The sequence below is a fragment of the Canis aureus genome, chromosome 9 (genome assembly GCF_053574225.1).
Source record: "Canis aureus isolate CA01 chromosome 9, VMU_Caureus_v.1.0, whole genome shotgun sequence".
NCBI classification, from domain to species: Eukaryota; Metazoa; Chordata; class Mammalia; order Carnivora; family Canidae; genus Canis; species Canis aureus.
Genome location: NC_135619.1, coordinates 64,287,974 through 64,303,726, shown reverse-complemented (window position 1 = coordinate 64,303,726; position 15,753 = coordinate 64,287,974). Strand labels below are relative to the sequence as shown.

The 15,753-nt window shown below is 40.7% G+C and overlaps 1 protein-coding gene and 1 long non-coding RNA gene across 25 annotated transcripts in view; one reads left to right on the top strand and one right to left on the bottom strand.

Moving 5' to 3' along the window:
- The window catches only part of EFCAB11 (EF-hand calcium binding domain 11), a 148,143-nt gene that overhangs the window by 66,179 nt on the left and 66,211 nt on the right, over positions 1-15,753 (top strand). For 2 of the 22 annotated variants that reach the window (XR_013386726.1, XR_013386723.1), the window contains exons 6-7: positions 6,562-7,781; positions 12,214-12,633. The exons of 13 other annotated variants lie outside the window; for them this stretch is intronic. Coding sequence is in view for 2 of the 9 variants with exons in the window: in XM_077910316.1 (XP_077766442.1) it covers positions 12,214-12,298 (85 nt within the window). In the remaining 7 variants the exon portion in view is untranslated. Of the gene's footprint in view, positions 1-6,561; positions 7,782-12,213; positions 14,725-15,753 lie in introns of those variants that run through there. 7 more of the 22 variants (XR_013386728.1, XM_077910315.1, XR_013386725.1 and 4 more) reach the window with 6 other exon arrangements.
- LOC144321031 (uncharacterized) lies at positions 4,726-7,532 on the bottom strand. 3 transcript variants are annotated; one of them, XR_013386738.1, is made up of 3 exons: positions 7,372-7,532; positions 5,801-6,238; positions 4,726-5,051 (listed from the first exon to the last, which is right to left on the bottom strand). It is a non-coding gene; the product is annotated as an uncharacterized LOC144321031 (long non-coding RNA). The 3 variants fall into 3 exon arrangements; XR_013386739.1 differs by lacking the exon at positions 7,372-7,532 and adding an exon at positions 6,907-6,976; XR_013386740.1 differs by lacking the exon at positions 7,372-7,532 and adding an exon at positions 6,749-6,900.

The following is a 15,753-nucleotide window of genomic DNA, read 5'->3' as shown; positions in this document are numbered from 1 at the left end:
GAGCCTGCTTCTCCCTCCGCCTGGGTCTCTGCCTCTCTCTCTCTCTCTCTCTCTCTCTCTCTCTCTCTCTGTCTCTCATGAATAAATAAATAAAATCTTTAAAAAAATTATAATACATGTTTATAGTAATTGAGGTATTTGGTTTTTTGTTTGGTTTGTACAGGGGGATTTTTTTTTTTTTTTTGGCAGCTTACCATAGCTAAATAAATACACTGTAGGTCATTGAAAAATAGAACAAATTAATGTCGAGTAAGTGATGTGGTTTCATAGGACTATACCATAGTTGATATAATCACTAAAGTAAATAAGTGATATCGGGAAGAAAGCAATAATGGGTGCTGTGGTCCTGAAACAAACCAGCATCTGGAACAACAAAAGTGATGAAAGGAAAATAATAAAAAATGACCTAAATTTCATCAAAGAAGAGGTGTCTTTCTAATGTCTTTAAATACAAATCAAAGAAGTAAGACAAAGAGAACAGACCAAAAAGAAAATAGTCATGTGAAATCAGTCTGTTCATCAGAGCTTAACAAAAACAATGGGGCGTAGAAAAAGATGGGGATAAATATTGACTACAATAGCTACTATGTCATGATCAGAGGACAGGAAGATGGGTGTGTTGGCAGAAAGAAAGGTCAAAAGAAAGAAAGTGCAGTTGAGGTCAATTCCAATGAGGTAAAGGAGTAGAGGAAGATAATTCCATGTGGGCCATGTTCAAAGGTAATGAATGTATATCCTACCGTTGTGCACATTGCTTAGCAACACGCAATTTAAAAAAAGAATGAAAAAGGAGCTACAAAAAGCAATTAAAGGAAGAAAGAGGCATATGCCTTGTAAAGTGATCAGGTACAAGGTGAAAATGAGAAGAGCCAAGATGAAAAGTGAATTTAGACCTCGAAGAAGGCTCAGATAAAGATCCACATTTGTTAATTGTCTCTCAGGCCAATTAAAAAAATAGACACTGAATGGTAATAACTGCCCAAAGTAGACATATTGATTGCCACCAAAAATATTCTCCATACCCTTTTGTGTGAAACATGGAAAATAGATTTAGATATTCATATGGTTTAATATTTTAAGAAAGTATATTTTAATTTCGAACGACAAAAGCTGATCTGTGAAAATGATTATTTTAAAAATATTATTTAGGAAGGCATTTGGCAATGATTTCCTTCCTTCATTTTCTTATTTCAGATATGGATTGTTGCTTTGTACCTATCTAATACCTTATTTAAAATATTTGGACAGTGGGTAGCAACCAGCATGTTTGTAAAGTTCAAAAGTACCTTTATGTAAATAAAATAATAGCTTCTAAAGGCCAGTAGACGCATTTAAAAATAAGCAAATAAATCAATTCATCCCATACTCAGCAGTGAAGATGGAACGCATTCCCAGTATATGAATTTAGATTTGACCCTCTAAACACTGAAAGCAAGGCAAACCCCCAATAGCACAGTTAACACAGGCTTCACCTGCTGAAAGATACTGTCTCAAAGTATTCTTCAGAATGATCTTTTAGTAGGTCCCAACTGCAGGCTAGAATCTGTCTTCTGACTTTTGAAGGAGCAGAGTCTCTAGTCTTTTTCTTCCCTACCCATGAAGTAAGTGATCAGCATTCCACAGTGTCGGAGAGAAGGCACAGACTTAATTACAGACATACAAACGATTAAACAAAAAATGGTAATAATCAGGCTCTTTTTATTACCGAGTTCCGGGACCTGAATGTCATCACTCATGATATAGCATAACAGCACTTTCTGCCAATTAGAGTCCTTACTGCTCACTGTTTGGAGAGCGGTAAATTAAAGTGCACAGTTGGCTCTCAAAATAGTTACTCAGTGTCTTAATATATGAAGGGGTGCCTTTTGAGACCCTCTGTTTTTGAGATAGTACTCAAAATTTACCCGTTGCTAAAGCTGAGTACTTCTAATTAAAGCAGCAGATCAAAACAACTGCTGTACCCTTTCATAGAGTAAAATACCACATCATTAAGTTTGAGATACATTGATTCTTGGGCACCATCATGTTATGTACCACTAATGAAAGAAAAAATTCTACCCATTAAACTATGACACAATGCTAAGATATACCAATGGTTATAAACTGCATCACAATTTTAAAGATTTTTAAAATTGTTGGAAAAGCGTCCTGAGAGTCCATGAAATCAGATAATATGCACCCTAAGCCCAAACAAACATTTTGTGGCCACCCAGTTCTGAATTGTTTGCAGATTTTGTGTATTTAATAACTATCTCCACCCAGTTTACTTTATTTTGTCTTTTAAAACCCTCTTCTTGGCTTCGTTACTCTATTTCTCAGGATGTAACTTTGACTTTGCTAAAAAGCAGTTTTGGCCATCTACTTGTAGAGTTGGGTCTCTGACCCTCTTGGTGACACATCCTTCTCTGACCTATCTGTGCCTCCCAAGAGGGTGTAGATGTGCACTATGAATGCCCACTGGGCTCTTTCTCACCTTGTGAGCAGAACCTGGTCATCAGGGCATAATGTTCTCTACACAGCCATGGAAGAGCTTCCATTCAGTATTGGTTGAGCTTCCTGAAAGTGCCTTCTGGCGTCATGTGGATGCTCTAGGTTACAACATTGGCTTATCCCTGGAGGCAAGGAATTTGCAGGCTGGTGGGAGAGTCCATGCATAGAAAGCAACTAGATTTCACCTCATTTTAGCCATGACAGGCAGCTCCATGAGGGAATAAAGCTCCTCTTCACCTCCTTCTTGATGTACCATTCCCCTCTTCTTTTCCCCTGACCCAGTGGACCCTCTTCATAACATGAAAGGGGTGTGATTTCCCACACATTGCAGAGAAGCCTATGAGGAATTATCCACAAGCGGGCCACCTGTGCCCATGAGCACACTTTGGACAGGAAGTTGCTCTAATTCAAATCCGCCACCCCAAACAGGAGCAGGAATAAGTCATCATGAGGATGATGTTTGAAGTCTTGGAGAGAGAACCCTTCAGGGAGGCCCTGTGCCCCCTGACCTTAGGATATGATCCCTTGCAGCTCCTATCTGCTTCATAGTTCTCTGTTCCCTTCCTTCCTGGCCCCAGCACCACCACTGCTGGGAATAAGAATAGAACCCACTCTGGACCCAGCATCCAGCTCAGCCAGGCTTCTTGCAAGGGTGTCCTTGCCTTGTTTCTCAACTCAGTACAGCATAGCTTTCACCTCCTGAGAGCTCTGCTGAATGATTTTGCTGAGTTCCTCCGTAATCTCCTAATTGTCAAATTCAGTGGACAATCTACTTCTCATCTCTGACCTCTTTTCAACATTCAGCTCTGGTGACCACCCCCTCCTTGGAACACCTTTTCCATGGTGTCTGTGTCAGTTCTCGGGCCTGGGCCTACCTTTAACAGCCTTTCCTTTCTGTATCCTTCGGTGGCTGGCCCAGGTCTGCCTACATGATTCTTGCAATTTTTTCGCCTTTATCAACATCCTTCCTCTGGAGATTTTATTCACAGTCTCTCCTTCCATGTGGAAGACACCTGGTTCCACATCTTAATCTCAGTCCTGTTTTCTCAGATTCAGACCCATAGCTTTGTCCTGCTAAACATCTTTCTCTGGGTGCCTCCTTTGATTCCTCAAATTCTACATGTTCTAAATGCTTTATAGTGTCTCTCAGACCTGATCTTTTCCTGTATTACTTTTTTTGGTTCATGAATTCACCATTTACCCAGTTATCCACACCAGAATCCTCTAAATCAATTTCTTTCCTTGACCACTTGTAACCAACTGGTTACCAGATTCTGTCCTACTGCCCATATCTGTCTCAGATTTTTTTCCTCCTCACCATCCTTGATTCACGACATGTTCGTTTGCTATAATGATCGAATGATCGGCTTCAACAACAGAAATTTATTTTCTTAAAATTCTGGAGGTTGGAAGTCTGATTTCAAGTCATCAGCAGGGTTGTTTCTTTTTTCTGAGTCCTGTGTACTTGGCTCACAAATAGCTGGTCTCTCTGTGTGTCTGTGTCCTGTTTCCCTCTTCTTAGGAAACCAGTCATAGCAGATTAGGGCCCACCCTAATGACCTCATTTTAAGCTGATTAACTCTTTAAAGACCCTATCTCCAGACAGAGTCACATTCTGAGGTGCTGACATTTAGGATTTCAACATGAATTTTAGGGGACACAATTCATGCCATAACAGATGTCCTTCTCGTGTCCTTACTAGCTAATGTGTGCTCTCTTCATTAGTTTCCCTACTTCCGGTATCATCTCCCTTCTAATGTATCCTCCATACCACCATCTGAGAGATTAATCTGATTTCAGATATGAGCACATTACTCTCCCTGCTTCAAACTCGTTAATGGCTCCCAGTCACATAGAGTACAACATCTAGGTTCCTTCAAAGGGCATTCTTCCATGTTCTGACTCAGCCACCATCCTATTTATGCTCTATTCTAACCACTTTGAGATATTAAAATTCCCTAAAGGTTTTGAATCCACACCTCTGTGCCTTTGCACACACAGTATTCTATATCTGGAATATTCTTCACCATACCTTCCTGTGCTGGCCCTGACTCAAATTTCTAAGACTCCTTGTAGGTAGCACATTCTGGAGGAAATCTTACCGTAGAGTAACCAGGAAGAGATACGACAAATAACAATAGTACCAACTGAAGGAAATTGTTAATATATGAAAAAACATCCCTTTCATATGAATGTAGTGAAAGAATATGTTAAATGTAAATTAAGCTAGTCGTTAAAGATTTTTTTTATTTAAATTCAATTAGCCAACATATAGTACATCATTTGTTTCAGATGTAGTTTGCAATAATTCGTTATAGATTTTTCTCATTCTGCAGAGTCCCTGGAGCTCTCCTAAAGGACAGATTAGGAACTTTTCGTCTTCCTTTTCATCATTTTCTTAGCCATCAGCTCAGGATCGTCATCCTACTTAATCATTTCCTGACACCTTCCTGAGTTGGGAGTCCACAGGGCTGTGGAGAGGTTCAGAGCACTACCTCTCAGCAGTCTCTGTTCTTTTGCTCTAGACACACAGTAACAATGCAGCTTCCCCCACAGCTTTTCTGAAAATAGGAGCACAAATTGCAAGAAATGTGGTACAAATTGGGAGATGTCAGTCCATTAGGAGTGGTGCGGGAAATCTGCTGGAGTCAGGGGGAAGAGGTGTAAATTGCAGGATAATATAAAGGGGAGGTCAGCCCGTTAGTAATGCAAGGAATATGATGGACTTAAAGAAAAGGTATAAATTATATGGGGTATTGTAAAGAAGAGGTCAGTACATTAGTAACATGGGAAAACTGGCAGATTTGGGAGGAAAAGGTGCAAATTGTAGGATAATGTGAGGTAGGGGCTTCACTATAACGATGAGCTTCCATCGTATCAAGGAGGCTTGTTGGCCACTGGCTAGAACATTCAGTATTTTTATAGTTTCATCTTATAACAGATCTTTATGACTTTTAGAATTCTTGATTAAATTCCAAGCTCATATTACAGAGCAAAATTACTATTCTTGCCCAAGAGAGGAAAAACACTGAGTCAGAAAGATTCCCTCAAAACTTCTGAATGTCTGAAACTATAAACCTCATATTTGTCAACCCTAGTAAACACCTTTTTGGGAACCCTTTGTTGCACACAGACACATACTCCTCCAAGAGGCTTTATAAACAGGACTGTCATTTCTGGGTTCAAGATACAATTTAAAACAATACAATAAAGCTTTTAAACAATTTTTCAAGTATAACAGATAATAAGCCATTTTTCTCAATGGAACTCTTTTGTGTCTAAACATCTTATGAACAAGGCATTGACTTACCTTTGTTCCAGGATATCTTTTCAAGGATGTTTGGATAGTGAACAGACTTAGAAGATAGAGTTAAGGTCTCATTCCAGAATAAAAAGCGGGCATGCTTACCAACTATTTTAAAAGACTTGGGCTCCCTAAATTCAGGCTTCCCTTCTGTAATGCAACCCCCTCTGTATGTGTAAATATCTATCAGGGCTCATCTGCATCATCCCATAGGACTTGTGGGTAAAGGGAACTGACACAAATGTGCTGACCCTCACGCTGCTGGCTGTGCCATGAGTAATGGAGTCCTTTGCCTGTGAACCAGTAATCCTGGGTCTTCTGCCAGTGTCCATGAATCGATGGCAGCTTGCCTTGGTAGCTTGCAGGGAGGCTGAATTCCCAGATCCTTCACAGTTCTTAACAGTTTTATCAACAAGGGTGGGATGCTGACAGTGACATGGCTTTCTGGAAGAAGGATGAGGAAATCATGGTCCCTAACAGGATTTGAAGAAAGTCCATGAGAATTAGTAGCAAATATGTTGTCCAAATTAGATGGTCAACCAGGCAGTAAAGGTCTTTTGCTTTGTTACTTGTTAATAAAGAGGAACTGGGGAGGTGGTTGTAGTACAGTCATAGAGAGCTGCCCAGACAGTGTCTGGGTTGTTGCTAACCCCACTCAGGGCAAGAGGACCTCCTCACCAATAGGGGAGTCAGCCTCAAGTCTGTTCTGTAGTAACAACTAGTACAAAGATTCATATCGGTGGCAGAAAGTTCTCCCTCTTTTTCAGACAACAGCTATATAGACGGACACCTATGCTGAGTGAGAATGAAGGGAAATATGTGACTGCTATGGACAGAGCCCGAAAGTGGCCCTAAAACTGGCTGATTCTCTTGGGAGATGAGGAGCAGGGCACAAAACGCCTATTAAGGAAGAATGGCAACAGCTAAGCCATCTTATAGCTCAGCTCCACCCACCTTCTGTGGTGCAAACTGCAGATGCATTTGGAGATAAGGTCTCAAAGTTTTTGCATTGTTTAGCCAACTAATTAATATACATTTAAAGGTCTATCTTGGAAAATCATTATTTTGAAAAGCAAGGGAATGATAAATTCAAAATTCAGGAGAGTGATTACTTCTGAAGGTGAGGCACAGGGCTGCCGATCAGGAAGGACCACACAGGTAGCTACAACATTGCTGGTCCCTTTCTAGTTAAGTCAGGGCGTGACTTTGCAAGTCTTGGTTTTATTATCACGCTTCACAATGCAGCTATTTGTTACATATATTCACTCTTTATATGTCTTCACTATGACATAATAAATTTTTGCAACAAGCTTAGGGAAATTTAGTTTGTGGTTAGAATTACTGGATTGCTATGAATTACAGCATATTTGTTGGATTTTCATGTGGATTTTAGTGGGGTGGAGAATAATGTCTTCCCATAAGAACCCTACTACATCCAACAGGAAAATGGTATATCTGCATGTCTTCATGGGAGAAATCCTGGAGAGGTTCAGTGTTTTACCCTTTTGGATGGTAGATATGTCATGAAATTAGTGATCCCATTTATCTGCATATGTACTGTCTGCGGTTTTAGCTACCTGCACTCCACTTCAATCCAGAAGCAGATGATCCTCCTCCTGAATGTATCTTGAGGTCAATAGAAGCTTCACACTACATCACAATGCCTGTGTCATTCACCTCATCTCATCACATAGGCATTTTGTCATCTCACATCATCACAAGAAGAAGATCTATTACAGCACAATAAGATATTTTGAGAGAGACCACATTCACCTAACTTTTATTAAAATATATTGTTAAAATTTTCTGTATAATTAGCTATTGCTGGTACTGGCATACCTCGTTTTATTGCACTTTGCTTTATTACACTTTGCAAGTATTACATTTTTTTACAAATTGAAGATTTGTGGCAACCCTGCATCAAGCAAGTCTATTGGCACCATTTTCCCAACAGCATTTGCTCTCTTCATGTTTCTATCACATTTTGGTAATTCTTGTACTATTCCAAACTTTCCATCATTATTGTTACGATCTATAATCAGTGATTATGACTTGCTGAAAGCTTGATTGATGGTTAGCATTTTTAGCAATAAGTTTTTTTAAAATTAAGGTGTGCACATTGGGTTTTCTTTAGATGCATGCTATTGCACACTTAATAGACTACAAGTAGAGTGTAAATATAACTTTTTTGTGCACCAGGAAACCAAAAATTCATTTCAGTTTCTTAATTGTGATATTCACTCTATTGCAGTGGTTTGGAACCAACCCACAGTATCTCTGGGGTATGCCTGTAATCTCTTACTGTACCTAACTTATAAACTAAACTTTACCATAGGTATGTATCTATAGGAAAAAATAGTATGAATAGGGTTTGGTACTATCTGCTAATTTAGACACCCCTGGGGTCTTGGAACAAATCCCCTGTGGATAAGGAGGGACTGTTGCCTTGCAAATTAAGTGCTCTCATATTTGCTCAAGCTAAGACTAATTAGAAATTATTTTAGTTTGAGGTCTAATTCTAGATACAGTTCATTTCCATCATTCCAGAAACAGCTTATGAATGCTTTCTATATTTATAATGCTGAGGGGACATTACCCAGGCATTTGAGAAATTGGGAAAATATTATGTGTACTCTACCAACTTCACTGTCCTTGGGAATTGGGGAAGCCCATCTCATTTCCCTTCCAAATTCTATCTTCTGTATCATCAGGAAAGAGAGGAGTTCTCCAAACCTGTCTCAGGAGGCAAGACCCTAAAGAGAGTTTTGTTTCTTATGTCCCCTAAGAATGAGTGTATCTCCTTGCTGACAACTTAGCCTACAACGAAGCTGAGGCTTCTGGGGGGTGCTTGCTTTATCATGTGTGGGAGGATTAGCACACTTCTTGGTCTTGCTGACCTTGAAAGTTAAGTCACTAGCTTCTTTGTGAGGTCACCCTTAAGATGTTGTCATTATACTACTAGCTCAATACTTTTATCACCTATTTTGGACCAAACGTGGTTAGCACTTTTTTTCATTTATCCTTTATAGCAACCAGTGGTGACTGTTATCACCACGCACCATTTTATACTGAAGCAGAACTCATGTTCTCCAAACCAGAATGCAAAGTAGGTCTTACAGATTATAAAACTCATGCTTTTAACAATACCAGAGCCTTGTCATTTAATCCACTAATTCTAATAATATCAGGAAAGCGTATAAAATTTTTTACCTGGTGGAAGTCAGAATGCCACAAGGTTTGGTGATCAGCAGAAGTGGTGTGGAAAGGACAACTGGGCCAAGCTCTGTGGCCTTTGGGCTACCCTGCACCCCAGGGTAGCCTCTCTCTTGAATGAATCCCATACTTTTTCTTCTCATCAAAACATCATCAGTATCTGGGTGGTTAAAGTTTTTGAATAAGCTGGATTTATCATTCCTAAAGTGTGACGGGTGAAGTGAACAGTCATGTGAGATTTTTGGCTAAGTGTAATTGTATTTCCTTACCATGCTGGACGAAGACCAAGTGTCCACACATTTGTTTCTATGAGAAAGCAAGCAGGATTTGAACAATGCCTGGTTTCCGGTATTCTTGTGAATGGTGTGAATGTCATTTTCCCCTGGTCCTAATGAGGGAAGTCAATTACTTAATGTGAAACGGGTATCAAAGGCAGAGTTGGAAGTGTCTTTATCCTTGGCTTGCAGATTTGTCTTTATTTGGCCACATGAAAAATAAATAAAGACTTTAATCTGACTTATAGAATGCTTAAAAGAAGGAACTGCCATGTAGAGATAGGAGCAAGTCTCCCCTAGAAGGGACCTCAGGCTGACAGCATGGTTGAAGATGAGTACTTGGTGCTTGAGAACCCGGGAAGAGAACTCCCCAGTTGCAGTGTTTTCAGGAAAGCGTTTTACATAAGATAGTCCACTAATTCTAGTTGTCTTTTCATATAGGTACTTCTGTGTGCCTTGTTTTGGTGGGGCTTGATGCAAAAATCCAAATATCTTTCCTTGTAGTAAGAATATTTCATATCACGAACTCTTCCTGAGGACCACACAGTCTTGTACATAGTGATGGTTGAAATCCAATGCTTCATTTGAAGGCCACTCCATCCTACAAACTGCATGAAGGCCTTGGAAGCTGATCAAAAAGAAATTTTTATTTTCGCTCAGTCCTTCTGGGCTTCTTCTCGGGGCCAGTTCTTCGATTCAGTGATCAGATCACACAGTATTGATCCACCAGCTAAACAGTTGTTTACTGCACACTTATAATGGGCATAGTTCAGAATTTTCCCGTTTGGAAGAAACAAAGTTTGTCCCCAGCTAAGAATGGATTGGTTTCCAAAGTTTGGGGGAGTTGAATCTGGAACCTAGCATGTCAGGCTCAGAAAGTATAATAAAATAATGCTTAATTTCCCAGGCTAGTCCAGTAGGCATCTTTAATTCCTGATGTGGTTGATCCATACCCCTAAAGCCTATGTGTCCTGTAAGTGTTAAAATACAAGAAGAAAAAGGAGGAGCAGTCTCTTCTCTGCCTTTCTGGGCTCTAAGGCTCACCCGTTCTTCATTGTCTTCCCAAGGTCCCCAGGGTCCTTGTACCATGCTGTTCTAAAATCACTAGCTGCTCATCTGCCACTCTGCGTCCCATCAAAACTCTAATTTCCTCATTGTACTTGATCTCAGGTGTATGATAGTAGGGAAATACTTTGATTAAACTAATTCACACTAAAGTATGCATGACTAATAATAGCCCCTTCATCCTCCCAGAGGCATTTGCATTATTTAAAAAATGCTTATTAAACCAGTATGGATTATTCAGGACCTAAAATAAGGTGAAAAAAAAGATTAAGGCAGAGCAAGGGAAGTTATGTTGGGATATAACAGGGAAGAACAGCTCAACGTGGAGTTTGCTCCATGGGGCTAGCTTCCCTAAGGCAGTCCTGCTTCTTATCACTTCTTTGTGCTGTTTTTGAACTCATTAGTTCTAGAAAAGGCCAAGTGTTAATATAGTAAGGCAGCAGTAGAAGCTCCATTGGGGATGAGGTTTGGGGAGTGGGCTGTCAAGGGCTAGAGTTATTGGCTGAGGACATCAGTGACCCAATGATTATAGGGGTGAATTATGTGTAAGGCATGGACACTGGCCTCAGGAAAGAGACACAGGTGTCACAGTCAATAGAGACCAGAAATCATGAGATCCTTGAGCAAATTCAGGCCCTATCAACTGATGATGAGCAAATAGCCCTGTTCCTGCCTTCGCACTTTGGTACAGTCAAGTCAGGAAAGTAGACCTTAGGTAAATAATTACTTTAAAATTAGACCATCAGAAGTCTCTCTCCCTGCCACATTAGATTAAGCAAAGGGTATCATAACTGCCATAAGGTCCCTGATTGACCTGGGTGTTGCAGTGGCTTCTCTCCAGGGAGAGGTTGTCAGGAAAGACCTGGGATCCTGTCGGGTCAACCCATGAAGAGAGTGGGGACAGCCAGGCCACGTGGAGAGCATCTTAGGCAAATTGCACAGTGTTTGCAAAACCTGGTGGAGAAAGAATCCATGGTGCCTATGAGGAACTGCCAGTGAGGCTTGTAGAGGGAGGACCCATGACCACAGGAGCCCAGAGACAAACAAAGCTACAGTGTTGTAGCCGCATCAGAGGCTTGGGACCTCAAAGATCTAGGGCCTGACTTTAAACTTTTTATTTTAAATATTTTATTTATTGGGATCCCTGGGTGGCGCAGCGGTTTAGCGCCTGCCTTTGGCCCAGGGCGCGATCCTGGGGATCTGGGATCGAATCCCACGTCGGGCTCCCGGTGCATGGAGCCTGCTTCTCCCTCTGCCTGTGTCTCTGCCTCTCTCTCTCTCTGTGTGACTATCATAAATAAATAAAAATTAAAAAAAATTTTTTTTAAAAGATTTTATTTATTTATAGACACAGGCAGAGGGAGAAGCAGGCTCCCTGTGGGGAGCCCGATGCAGGACTTGATCCCATGACCCCGGGATCACACCCTGAGCCGAAGGCAGACGCTCAACCTCTGAGCCACCCGGGTGCCCCTTGACTTTAAGCTTTTAAGCAAAGGAGTGACTGTGTGGCCCTGACTATACGTGTAACTGAGGTTTAGAGAAGGGAAATCTATTCATAAACTAAAATCTAAAAAAGATAAAAATTAAAATCTGAGGGGAGCACGGGATACGCTGTTGTTGCCTCCTCTGTGTGATTTGTGATTTGAGGGCTGCCCATCAAGGCCCCTGCTCCAAAGTATCTTTCCTGTCACCCCTGACAGTGTCTAAACTCCTATAATTGAAAAACCTAGCTCTTTTAAAATTCAGGTTCCCTAACAAGCAAGGCTAAGGCAAAAAGTGACATTTTAAAAAGATTGTTCAGACCTCCAAGTCATCCTTTTCTAAAAATGACTTTTCTTCTTTCTGTGACATCTCTTCCTCCTTCAGATGCCCAGGGCTCACCTGCCTGTCTCTAAATCAACACCTGATTTCAAGAGAGGACCTGTCTGAAGGATTTACATGGGCTTTATGATGCAGTTTTGAATCAGTCTGTTGCCTTCTCCTAAGATGTAAATGTGTGACCAGCTGTAACTCAAATTGCCTTAAGTAATAAGCGAAATCTGTTTGTTCACACACCTGAACCCAGGAGTAGGGAGATACACTTGGGTATAATTTGACTGGGGCTGGGGCTCCGCTCTGCCTCTCTGGTACTCTTCAGATTTGCCCTTGGCTGTGTCCTCTCCTCTGTGACTGGCCTGACGCCCCTTGTGGTTACAGCACTGACTGTGGTATCTCCAGCCCCGACAGCCTGAGCTGAAAGCTGCTCTCCTCAGAAGGAGAGTCAGAAGTCCTGAGCTCCTCCCTAAGGTGAGTGGTGTCTGCTAATCTGAGAACCAGTCACCATGGGCAAGGAGGTGGCATCCTGCTCATTGGCAGCACATCCCTGGAGCTTGGGTGGGATCCTTCCCTCCCAGATCACAGGGATGCTCCAGCAGTGAGGGCAGAGTCCGGTGGGTCCTAAGGAAGAGCCAGACAATGCTGATGGCCCAGAGGTATTTATATTTTAAACTTTTTGTCTACTTGTAGAATGTTAGAGAAATGTGGGCATCAGCAAGCAGATGGGAAGGGAATTATTTTTAGAGTGGATAATGGGACCATCCTGAGGGTCCCCACACCAGCCTTCCTCCTGATATTCAGTCACCAATCTGCTAGAATGGCTCAGGTTATCCAGTAATTGTTGTCTCTGACATCCCTATGTTGTAGGCATTTGAACTTGGGTGTCTGTGACCTTCAAAGAGGCTATGTGTGTGGCTGTGGTGGGTGGAATTCAAAAAAAGATGTAGATCTGTTTGTTTAGGATAATTCCAGGATAAGATAAAATAATTATGCATTATTTAAAACTATTATTTTTTAAAAGTTACAGTGTTCCTCATTGGATGTATTAGAATAACTTTATAAATTGGAGTTTGGCAGGAGGGGAGGAAGGTAGCAAATAAGGCTTATTGGTTAATGAAAAGTTTGACGATCTTTGTTCTCTATCTACCTTATCTAAGTTTAAAGACATTTTTATTGTTTTTTTAAGATTTTATTTAATTATTCATGAGAGACACAGAGAGAGGCAGAGACATAGGCAGAGGGAGAAGGCTCCCTTTGGGGAGCCTGATGTGGGACTTGATACCAGGACCCCAGGATCATGACCTGAGCCAAAGGCAGACACTCAACCACTGAGCCACCCAGGTGTCCCTAAAGACATTTTAAAATTCAGAATACATGAATTTTCAGGTTATTTTTTTTTATGGGAATTGTTTCATTTCTTAGAATATTTACTTGTCTAAGTGATACAAGGCTATATTGAATTCTTCAGAAATATTTATAAATAAGGCAAAAAAATATATGTAGATATAGCTTTAAAATTTCTAATCCCAGTTCTTTTCTTCCCAAACAACTATATTTTGTTAGTATCACATAGATATTAAAATGAAAAGGTGAGGGGTACCTGGGTGGCTCAGTCCATTAAGCATCTGCCTTCTGCTTAGGTCATGATCTCCAGATCCTGGGATTGGAGCCCCATCCTTGGGCTCCCTACTCAGTAGGGAGCCTGCTTCTACCTCTCCCTCTGCAACCCCCCTGCTCTTGTGCTCTCTCTCTCTCTCAAATATATAAATAAAGTCTTTAAAAAATAAAAAATAAAATAAAAAGGAGCATACACACCCTCATCAGCAAGGTTGGTGTGCGGGATGCCTCCTAGTTGCTGGGGATACAGAGAAATAAAAGGCATACTTCCTATGCTCAGGGAACTTCAGATGATCTATTTGGGAAGAAAATAGATCATGTTTGGGAAGAAAATGGGCAGTTTATTCACAGCCCCATCCCATGAGTGAGATAAAATGAGGAACAATTGCTGGGGTGAGAGCAGGCCTGCAGAGGGTGAGAGAGGTATGGGTATAGGCAGGGAAGGGAAGAACATCTAAGGCCTACTAAGTTTACATTTGTAGTTTCCTTTTATTCTGTTTTCCCTAAACTTATTATTAGAGCTCCAAGATTTTCTTGCTGTATTGATATTTTCTGCAGAATTGTTAGATTTGGTCATATGGATCCCTTCCAGTAGTTTGTGTATTTTCTAACATTTCTGTAATGATTTTGTATGATTCAGAATCGTTTTGTAATGCTGTAATAATATAATTCTAAATTTCTTTTACAGTGATGAAGAAAGTATTGCCAAAAGCAAACTAGAAAACAAAAGTGTCAACTGTTCATCTCTTATGAAATAAATGTAGGAAAAAATACTCCTCTATAGGCACTAAAAACTGTCCCATCTACACAGTCACTGTTTTATAGCATCTTAAAACATTTGAGGCAAATGTTAAAATCTCTCTAAAATATCAGAGGAGGGAAAACTAAGAAAAATATTTAGAGATTTTGTCCCCGTGATTTTTCTAATTAAAAAAAATGCTTTTAGTGTTTCTGTTATTATACTTTAAGAAATTAAAGTAATAACCGTTAAAATTGAAGCAAGATGTGCTTTCTATTCTCTCTCAATCTTTACATGATTAAAATTAAGCTTTGGCATAGCTGTGATACAATTCAATTTAGGAAATATATATGGAAACCCTTTTGCTGCCACCTCCTCCATTACTGTGGCATCTACAAGAACTGCCTTCTCATTGCAATAATTGTGAGATGTGAGCATTCCAGATGTGACTGCAGGGAAAAATAAAATTCACTATGAAAGGGGGTTAGGTGGTGGAGGCATCATCCAAGATGATGGATCTCAATGTATTCGTTTTGACCCACAAAGGGGAAAGTCTTTCCAGGTTAGGGGTGCTGAGGTTGGATTCAGCTGGGCAGGTACTGATTCTTGGACAAGGAATGGATATGATGAGAAAGGCCTTTACTTGCTGCAGGTTGTACCATAGAATAAAGAAGTGGCTGGTCCACTGGAAGCCATTGCCACTGACTGGGGCCTAATTGATGAAGTTCTGCTTCAAGGATAAAGGAGATGGATATGTGAAAGGAAAGGTCAAGTCTTAGAATGTTATCCAGAGGAAGAGGATAGCCTCAAAAGCTGATTGGATATTGGGAAGCAATACTAGGAGAATGACCCAGGTTAGCTCCAAGGGCTGGGAGCCTAGACAAGTAGGAGAATCATGGTGTTAAGTTAGCATAAATGGAGGGTTAGAAAGAGAAGTGGACCAGGAAGAGCTTTGAGAGGGCACCATGGTTAGGGGGGAAACCAGACAAGGAATGGTCAGAGGAGATCCAGGAAACTGCAGTTTCATGGGGAAAAAAAGAGGGTGGGGAGGAGAGTATTTCAGGAAGACAGTAAACAGAGAAGTCAAGAAATGAAAATGAGAGTCTGAGTTTGATTTGGTACAGGAGAAGGACAAAAGTTTGACCTTTCAGAAAAGTGGTGAAAGTGGATGTCAGATAGCAAAGACCCTGAAAAGGTTTGTGTTATTGGTGAGACTGTAATACAAGATCCTTCAG